The 10,511-nt window shown below is 36.1% G+C and overlaps 1 protein-coding gene and 1 pseudogene across 3 annotated transcripts in view; one reads left to right on the forward strand and one right to left on the reverse strand.

Moving 5' to 3' along the window:
- FCHO2 (FCH domain only 2) overlaps positions 1-10,081 on the reverse strand; it is a 105,066-nt gene extending 94,985 nt beyond the window's left edge. The window contains exon 1 of one of the 3 annotated variants that reach the window (XM_011372725.2): positions 9,944-10,081. In XM_011372725.2, coding sequence (XP_011371027.1) covers positions 9,944-9,976 — 33 coding nt within the window. In that variant the 5' untranslated portion in view covers positions 9,977-10,081. Of the gene's footprint in view, positions 1-963; positions 1,060-9,943 lie in introns of those variants that run through there. The other 2 variants (XM_023538131.1, XM_023538130.1) reach the window with 2 other exon arrangements.
- LOC111747176 lies at positions 406-533 on the forward strand (annotated as a pseudogene).
- Positions 10,082-10,511: the final 430 nt, after the last annotated feature.

A 10,511-nucleotide genomic window follows, 5' to 3' on the forward strand; every position in this document is an offset into this window, starting at 1 on the left:
TGTAGACTTACAGGAAACTGCAGAAAAATGTACAGGGAGGTACCATATATGAGCAAGATATATTTTTTAGTTGAATGGTCAAATCTTATTAGAAAGGTCAGCCCTCCCTAACAATTAGACCTGGTTGCTATTTATGTTCACTGATAACAGATGACTGCAGAATCCATAACGGCCCATTATTCTATGGAAGCCTGACACAGTTTTCTTTTTTAGGTAAAAAAAATTAACATAAAAGGTAAGGTGTAAAACAGTAAATCTATTAAGATTTCCTTTTTACTGAAAAAAATAATATGTTGCATATATGTTTAGAAAAAAATCTGAAAGCATATACAGCAAACTATTAACAGCAAAATATTTCTGGGAAGTGGAATACTGAGCACAGATTAACTTTCTAATAAAAAATTAGTCTATGGCCATGCTACCCTGACCACACCCGATACACCCGATCCTGTCTGATCTCCGAAGCTAAGCAGGGTCAGGCCTGGTTAGTACTTGGATGGGAGACCACCTAGGAAGACCAGGTGCTGTAGGAGTAAATAATAATAATAATAAATAAGCCAAGTCTTCAATACAAAAGTAACAAAGTTAAAAGCTATCATGACAGTTTTAAAATGCAATTTTCAATTTATTGGATTTCATCAACCAATGTCACCATAAAAAAATAAATTAAAAAATAAATAAAAATTTAAAAAAATAAATAAAATGCAATTTCTCCCCAAATACACTACAACTGTTGGTATAAAATCTTGCTTATCAATGGCTAGGTTTCTTTTCCTTATGCTCAAATTTTTAGATTATTCTATATTCTAGAAATATAATTCACACACCATATAGTTCGCTCATTTAAAGTGTACAATGCAATAATATTTAGGATATTTAGACTTGAGCAACCATCACCACAATCATTGTTAAAACACTGTCACTGCAAAACAAAAAACAAAAAACACCTAAATAAAGACCTACCTCGGAGATATTCAGACCACCGCATTAAAGTGAGTATTGCAACAAAGTCATGAGCTTTATGCTGGTGGAAGGTCTTGCCTTCAATTTGCAGAAAACGCAATATCTGTGAAGCGCAATAAAGCAAAATGCAATAAAATGAGGTACACCTGTAGCTAGAGTTTTAGAAACGGGTATTTACTCATTAGTAGTGAGCTTTTCAGCTGGCCTGTTCATTAGTTTAATCAACAAAAGTAAATACATACGTCCACAAAGAAATCTGTACAAGAATGTTTATAGAATCATCATTCATAATAGCCGAAAAGTGGAAAAAACCCAAATGTCCATCACCTGACAAATGGATAAACAAAATGTGATATACCCATGCACTGAAATCTTATTCAGCCATAAAAGGAACGAAGCACTGATACATGCAAGAATGTTAATGAACCTTGAAAAGGTTCTGCTAAGAGAAAGAAGCCAGTCACAAAAGACCACATACTATATGATTCCATTAATATTAAAGCCCCGAATAAGGAAATCTATAAAGACAGAAAGTAGATTAGTGAGTTGCTTAGTGGGGAGAAAAAGTAGAGAGTGATGAAAGGTAGAGGGTTTCTTTTTGAGGCAATGAAATGTTTTTAAATTGTGATGATGGTTGCAAATATTACCTTAATTGACTGTGAATATTACCCAAAACAACTGAATTGTACACTTTAAATGAGTGAATTATATGGTGTGTAAAATATATCTAAATAAAGTTGTCCAAAAAGTAAATAACGTTTTTATCCTTTTAATCAATAAATTCTTGCAGAGAAATCTTCTGTATCAACTCACAAAAACAACTATTAACACCATTGCTGGCCCAAGGAGGACAATTACAATGAAGGTTTGCACTAAGATAGGATCTTTTATCTGCTGATCTTAATGCACTTTACAAATAGGTATCATTGTCATAGAACATCCATGGACTATGACCTGAGGCAAACAAAATGACATTATAATCTAATATAAACAAGTGTTAAAAAAAATCTTTGTATAATTCCTAGTATGAAGTAGAGAAAAAAGTTTTATCATTCTTTGAATATGTAAGTTCAAAATCTTACAGATCCTTTAAAAGAACACAAACTTCTCAGTTATTGTGTCCTCTTATCACTCTAACTAACCATTTGGTGTATGCCAGTCCACGTTCCTTTTTCCATACATGTAGTAACATGTTACTTTTTAATATGAAAATGAGATCGACCATACATACTGTTTTGCACCTAAATTATCAACTAAACTGAAATTTAGTTGAAAAGATAATTAAGTTATAAGTAAGGTCACTAAGTTACTGGAAATATTCAGATTTTTCCTAGCCTAATGTAGAGTCTACAAATAAGACATCCTTGAAATTTCAAATTAAAATGTTTAAGTCATCAAACCTATTTTGGAAAACCAAAGGCATCATTTTCTGGTTAATTTTTATGGCATAACTTTGTACTTTAAATTTTTTTAAGTAGATATAAAATACAATCTAACATAGTTCCACTTGAGAAAGAAATGCATGTCTATTAATGCTATGAAATTCCTATTTTAACTGAAATGGAACTGTTCACATACCTAGCTTTTTAAGAGCCACAAAAAGTAACAATAGAAAAGCACAACACTATAAACCCCACAGATTTTAATGGTTTGAAGCTTCTCCTTGAAAGAATCTTTTAAGGGCAACAGCTAAGTTAAACACTAAAAATAAAAATCATGGATATTCTTCAGTTATGATGAGTCCAAGAGCTGAAAAACAGGAAGAAGATAGTGTAGACAGTGTGAATTAAAAAGTTGATTTTACCTAGTTTTCTTGTCAATTAAAAAAATTTTTTTTGGAGAGGGAAAAGAAAAAAGGGTGAGGAGGTGCTGTCATGTGAACAGCAGCATGCCTAACCTTCCTCTCAACTCAGACTGCCTCAAAAATAAATATCCCTTTCTACCTCTCTACATTCTCCTTTTACTATAGCTCTTCCTGACATTTATTAGATAATCTCAGACAAATCAGACTATAAAGTATAACATTAATATATTTGATGTAGTCTCACATTATCTGCCTTCTCTGAAAAACGTGATAAAACATTTAACTAATTGTGAAGATAGTTTTTCCTTTGAAGAAGGGCCCCTCTAGTAAAGAATTTTCTAGACACTTTTGATGGGAATTCAACAAATATGCAATATTAACAAATACACAAGGACAGCCTTCCAGTGCCATTTTTGCCTTGAAAACTGCTAGGAAGAAAAGGATAAAATATATGCAAGCAATTTTTATACAAATAAATAGGACATTCGACCATAAGCCACAATCTCTTCTAGTCAATGTTCTACTTATACACTGAAATTTTCACACACGATCACTAAAACTATTCTACAGAACTATTGGCTAGATATTGCTGAAGCAAACAACAGTGATTAAAATATGCTGAACGAGCACTGCTCAGTAGTCAAAACAACTCAGTGCAGGTACAAAAGTCACTCAAGTGCATTTGTTGGTGGATTGAAATAAATCTTATTACATTAAAATTTTTTTCTCACCTCTCAGATACTCCTCCCTAATCTTTTTAATTATGACTCACCTCTTCTCAGTTAGTTAAATCCTTAAAACCATCCAAATAGATATTATATATGGATTAAACAAAAATAGCAGATGTAAAGAGTTGTGAGATCATTTTTCTCATTTTTATATCCTTCAAGTTTTCTGTAATATTCTATAAATAAGGTAATTTTCATTATTTTCAAAATGAAAGTAATAAAACTTAACAATTTCAGCTTTCTCCAAAACTCTTCAGGCTATGTTTGCAAAGACAAAGAAAGCTACCTTCTTCACTAGAATCCTGTTCACATTAATACTTAAATCTCCAGTCCTCATAATTCATAAATGGAAAAAATAAAAACTAGAAGTAACCTAAATGTCCAAAGGGGGAGTGGTTAAAAAAATGACGGCCTCTCTACAGAGTCCATGGAAACCTATGCAGTCAGTGAAAATATTTTCAAGAATGCTTAATCACCAGGAAAACGCTTGATGATAATATGTGAAAATTCTAAGATACAAAACTATATCATAGAACCTATTTTGAATTTTGAATTTCTAAAGATCTTAGAGGATAGAGGAAAAGGCTATAGGTAATTTTTATTTTCTTCTGTATTCTTCTGTGTTTTACCTATCATATAATAATGGTTATAATTAAAACAGACAACCATCTTCACTGGCTGCTTCACCCAACTAAAAACTAACACTTGCTACATTTAAGACCCCAGCACCACCAATTTACTTTACTTATATTGTACCTTCATATCTTTTCCATAAAGTCAAGCAAACATGCCTGTCAGTATCTTTGATAATTTTTACGCCTGTAATTCCATCAAGGAGCACATTATGTGCCTGATGGAACAGATCAAATTGTGTGCCTCAACTTCATCACAGTTCACTAACAACTTCTCAATTTAATCTCTGACTCTGGCCATTCCAGTAACATTTTCTAGTATCTTCACCAATAGATATAATTACACATCTCATGCTGTTTTTTTTTTTTTTTCCCCCACATCTGACCAATTTATGCTAACCTCTGTGGACCCAATTATTGAAATTCTTTTAACTCTAATATTCTTTAATTTTTCCACACTAGGTAAATTGAAAGCCAAGCCCTTACGCCCTTCTCTTTAAGTCTGCATAGCACCATATTTCTATATGGATTCTTCAGGGTGCTTCTGTTAATTGTTCTAGAAGTATGGAATCAGGATCGATAATCTCAGGAGATACACCATGACTCAAAAAAAAAAACACTTACAAAGAGCTCATGCTAGCCAAATACGCAGGATGATACACAGCATACCTGTTTTCCCACGCCTATGCCTATATTAAGTAGTTCTGAAAGGATTAGAGCATTTAGGATTTAGTGTGTAGGGCTAGAAAAAAAGCCAGACAACAAAGTTTAATCCTTTCCATATCAGTGTTCTAAAAACCATTCCCTGAATTGAATTTGCATAGACTAAATCAGTATCAATTTTTCACTATCAGTGCTCCTAGATTAAGGCAAAAATACAAAACAATCATCCCTCTACCACCCCTGCCAAAAAATCTAAGGGCCTCACAATAAAATTTAGTGCCATCTAAGATACTATCATTTTTATAAAGTGAACCTATTAGATGTATTTGAACCTAGTTAGATGAAACTGTAGTTTAAATTTTCATAGCCTGTTGCAGTTGAAAATAATTTGGGCATGGCTAACAGTTATACAATAATACCTTTTAACTCAGTGGACATTATCTGCTTGTATATACATAGGTTATCTCTAGAAAGCCACGTAAGAAATTGGTAACAGTAATTACCTTTGGGGAAGTGATAATGGCTGGAGAAAAGAAAGGAAATTTTATACTGTATTTATTTCTTATTCCCTTTTGTACCTTTTGAATATTGAAATTTTGCAAATCTGTTAATGTATAAGTATAAATACACATATACATACTATTTAAATTTTAGTATATTTATGTGATGGGATCATATCCTAAGACGGTATCCCAAACTACAATATTTGGAAATTTTAAATAATAAATTCTACATTTTACATTTCTATGGTCACTTCAACCAATTTTCTAAAAATACGTATTTTTAATTATCTTATGTATTAAAAACCCCAAATAATCTGTATGTGGGGGCTGAGGGGTTATTAGTCTCTCATCTACAATACTAAATTTAGATTAAATAATCAAGCAAAATTATAATAATGTCTTGCATTCCAAAGTCCTATTAATAGTAATTCCAAGTTTTTAAAAAACATTTTAATCCTCCCAGTTTATCCATATATTCATAGATCAAATTTCAGCTATATAACCAAGTGCTCCAATTTTATTTAAAAGTTAAGTACCAGTGAAATCAACAGACAAATGGAATGAGATTCTTGCACTGGTTAATCAGTAAAAGAAATAAAGTAAAGGAGTATGGAAACACTTCAGGATAAAAATATCTAAGATAACTGTTGTTTGTTCATTTTTGATGTGCTGACTAGAGATAATCTTTGGAAAAAGTCACCTAACTAAAAATGTCAGTTCATTACAATGTGATTTTTGTTAAAGAATATTTGTCTTTGGAAAAATGCTTCGTATCTTACATAGAGTAGGATTATTGTGTAAAATGAGATTTATAAGGTATTTAATCAAGTATGTTGTGCTTACTTATTTTTCCCCGTCAATAATTATCACCTATGAAATCCATTCCTTAAAAAAATTTAAGTCTTGAATTAACCTGGACTTATATAAAAACATAAAGCTATTTTAATAACTATAGTACAACACTGACAGAATCTCAAAAGTATTATTACCTAGTACTTGACTCTTTGAGAACATAGCAGCAAACAGAGACACTTGCTCACTGCAATAATTGTTGATACATTTTTAAAGTTACATAATCTTTTGATGGACTCAAGTGTTTTTATATATTAAAAGCAATGGTGTGGATATCTACTATTAAGATTATTTCTGCTGTCCAATTTTAATAGAAAAGAAAAACATTTTCAACTTGATTATCAATGGCACTATATTTTGTGGCAAAAACTGACTTATCAGAAACAAAAAACCTGTTGTATAGGAAGTTTAGAATACATTTTTCTCTTCATAGTATTAAGTAAAAAAATTGTAATGTAGTATATAGTTTTAGTTAGAAAAACTATAAAGAAAAAGGCAGGATGTGCTACTTTCAAAAGAGCCTGAAGAGAGTTTGAATGATTCAAACTTTACTCTAATAAAATGCTACAACAAAAGGTGTCTCTTTTTACATGTAAGGGGAAAAAGCAATTAATATGTTGTTTGGTTAGAAACCTAAAACTTTAAAGTTTCTCATTATCTCACTTTGACAAGTTTTATTTTGACAGTGCTACTTTAAACATTAGGGAAGAAAGATGAAATTAATATTGTAGGTTCTCTATTTTAAGAAATTATTTTATAAATGAAAGCTATCAAATTCTCAGAAGAGATTTAGTTCCTGGGCTTCCCTAGTTCATTTACTCTTTCTTTGGAGCTTTTTAAGCTCCAATTTGGAGCTTTCGGCCCCAACTCTAGGCTTGGAAATAAAATAAAATGAGGTCTGTTTTAACTATTTGCGCTCAATAGTGGAAGTAAAGACAAAGGCAAACATAAATTAGACTTGGGATTCACTCTAGATTTCAGATATCCAAATTTATCACCATTCCTCTATTAAGAGGGACAAAAAAGGGCACACCAAAACTTGTCCAAAAATGTTCATAGAAGCATTATCCTTAATAGCCAAAAACATTAAACGAGGCTATATGTTCAAATCTCAATTAACGGAAAACAAAAGATAACTTTAAAATGTTAACATATAATTTGGAATTAAGTTAACAAACTTCCAAAAACATTCATGCACCAAAAATACACAAAACATTATAAGAATGTCATTTTTAAATGATCATTTTAAAAGTTTTAGAAATTGCAAGACCTAAAGTCTAAATTGATAGGCTAAACCAAAAATTCATATGGAAATGCAAGGGACCCAAAATAACGAAAATGATCTTGAAAAGGAACAAAGTTGGAAGCCTCAAACTTCCAGACTCCAAACTTACTACACAGCTATAGTAATCAAAACTGTATGGTATGAGCATAAGGATAAACAATAGATTACAACTAAAAATCCAGAAATAATCCATACTTCTATGTCAACTAAGTTTCAACAAGGATATTGTAACTTCAATAGAGAAAGAAGAGCAACAAATGGTGCTGGGACAACTAGATAGTCACATGCAAAAGAAAGAAGTTGTACCTCTTCCTTGTACTACACACAAAAATTAACTTCAAATGGATCATAGGCCATGTAACACCTAAAACTATAAAATCCACAGAAGAAAACATAGAAGTAAATCTTTGTGACCTTGGTCTAAGAAAGACTTCTTGGATAACAAAAGCATGTGATAACAGAAAAATTAAATGAACTGGACTTCAACAAGACATCATCAAAATTAAAAACGTCTGTGCTTCAAAGGACACCATGAAGAAAGTGAAAAAGACAACCCACAGAATGGGAGAAAATAGTTATACATCTGATCTGAAAAAATCATGTATCTGATATATGATTACAACTCAATAATAAAAAGACAACACAATCTACAAATGTGCAACGGATCTAAGCAGACATTTCGCCAAAGAAAATACATGAATGGGCAATACACACATGAAAAGAAGATAAACATCATTAATTACCAGAGAAATGCAAATCAAAACCACAATGAGATACTACTTCATACCCTCCCCCAGTAATAAAAGAGACAAATAACAAACTGTTGTCCACTGTGTGGAAAATCTGAACTTGGACATTGCTAGTGGGATTGTAAAATGGTGCAGCCACTTTGGAAAACAGTTTGGCAGTTCCTTGAAATGTTAAACAGAGAATTACCATATGACCCAGCAATTCCACTTCCAAAAGAAATGAAGACATATGTCAACATATGTCTTCATAGCTGCATTACTCATAACAGCCAAAAAGTGGAAACAACTAAATGTCCATCACTGGTGATAAATAAAATGTGAAATATACAGACAATGGAATATTACTTGGCCATAAAAGAGAATTAGGTGCTAATTCATGCTACGTCGTGGATGAACCTTGGAAACATGCTAAATGAAAGAGGCCGGCCAGTCACAAAAGACCACATATATGAACCTATTTATGTGATATGACCAGAACAAACAAATCTACAGAGGCAGAAATCTATATGGATTAGCTGCCTAGGGCTGAGGTAGGAGGGAAATGGGAAGTGACTGCTAATGGATACAGGGATTCTTTCTCAGGTGATAAAATTGTTCTAAAATTGATTGTGGTGATGTATGCACAATTCTATACAAAATACAAAAAAAAATCCTTTAACTGTACACTTGAATGGGTGTACTATACGGTATATGAATCAATAAATGTTTAAAAAACTAATGTCGAGTGAAAACAAGGAACATTCAAGACAAGTAACTATGAAATGATTTGGTCGCTAAGCAAGTTCATGCCTGAGACACTTAGAAATAAGAATTTAAGACAATCCTTAAGCACTGAAAGATTACTCTTTGAAATATACCTAAATCTTTACTAAAATGGAATTATAGTACTTGTAACTGTCGGACATAAAATGAGATCCACCCAAGATACCTGAGTAAACATATTACTTTCCTGTACAAGGCTCAACTGTACTTCCCATGACAACAAACAATAACTGCAGCAAACACGGAAGACTGAGAAGTCATTCTCAAAGAAGAAGCTAATACTAATACAGAGTTAAGAGGAGGCTTGTGGAAAGAATGAGGAAAGGGAAGGATCAAGGGGACAACGGGAAGTCTCCGTGCATTTAAGCCCCAGGAATCTAGTTACATTAAATTCAACTTTCATACGCTTTGTGAACAGGCCCAGAGGCAAAGTCCTGGGTGCAGACCCACCAGCCGAGCTGCGAAACCGAGAGGAAGTGCAGATCCGGCCCTAGCCAGCACGGGATTTCTCGTGGAAATAATGGGGGGCCTGCCTTGCGGGAAGGAGCGAGCCCCCTCCACCCGGCTGGGGCGGGCGCTTGCCTGCAGCGCGCAGCTGGGAGCGGCCGCGCCGCGGGCCGGGAGTGCGCGTCTGAGCCGCGGAGTACGCCCGGCGCCCGAAGCCTCCGGCGGGGCCGGGTCCCGTCTCCCGCCCCATCCGGCGCTTTGTCCCAGTGCGGGCAGCAGGCGGCTCCTCGGCGTCCCCGCCGCGGGCTGAAGAGCCGCGCTGACAGCCCCCGCACCCCAGCAAGGGCTGCGAGCCTGCGAGTCCGGGCGGCCGCTGGCCCGTCGCCCGCCGGGCTTCATCCAGGCGGGACACAGCAGGCGGCGGTCCGAGGACGCTCGCCCAGCCCACGGAGCCGCCGCCGCCGCCGCCACCGCCCGAAACGCACGCAGGCCGAAGGCAGGCGAAGAAAGCCCCAGACTCCGAAACCCACACAATTTCCAATATCTTTCTCTTACCCAAAAATTCTCGACGAAATGCGCCATGACCATCGTGCCGCCGCGCCGGGTTCTGCGTCCGCGCCCGCCCGCTGCTGTGTAAACACGGCCCGGCCCCCACGGCGCCCCCGCCTTTCGCCGCCACCGCCTTCTTCCCAAAGACCAACCCGCACCCTCCAGGGCGCATGCGCCACCTAGCGGCTGCCGCCGCGGGGCGAACACTTCGACGACATCGCCTGGTGCGCGCATGCGCCCCGGGCCCTACTCCCGGGTTTTAGTCGCCTTCCCTTCTGCCTATCCCGGGCGCGTCTAGATTGAGTATTCTCTTGGGAATGATGGAGAACCGGGTCCCCGAGGAGTCACCAGGGAGACTGTCCGCACCCTTTGCGATGCGATGGCTACTTGCTCAAGGACCGAACTAAGAGAGGGGCTGGCCAGCGGCGATAGAGCCGGAGCCCGGCTGCCCGCTCTTTTCCTCCTTGCAAGACTCGTTTTCCCCGCCTTCGAGGATCCGGATGAGACCCAAGTCTGGGCAAGCTGGGGTGAGGGAAACTTGGCTTCTAGCCACCTGGAGGAGACTCAGAAACCT

This window comes from Pteropus vampyrus, unplaced genomic scaffold (assembly GCF_000151845.1).
Source record: "Pteropus vampyrus isolate Shadow unplaced genomic scaffold, Pvam_2.0 Scaffold213, whole genome shotgun sequence".
NCBI classification, from domain to species: domain Eukaryota; kingdom Metazoa; phylum Chordata; class Mammalia; order Chiroptera; family Pteropodidae; genus Pteropus; species Pteropus vampyrus.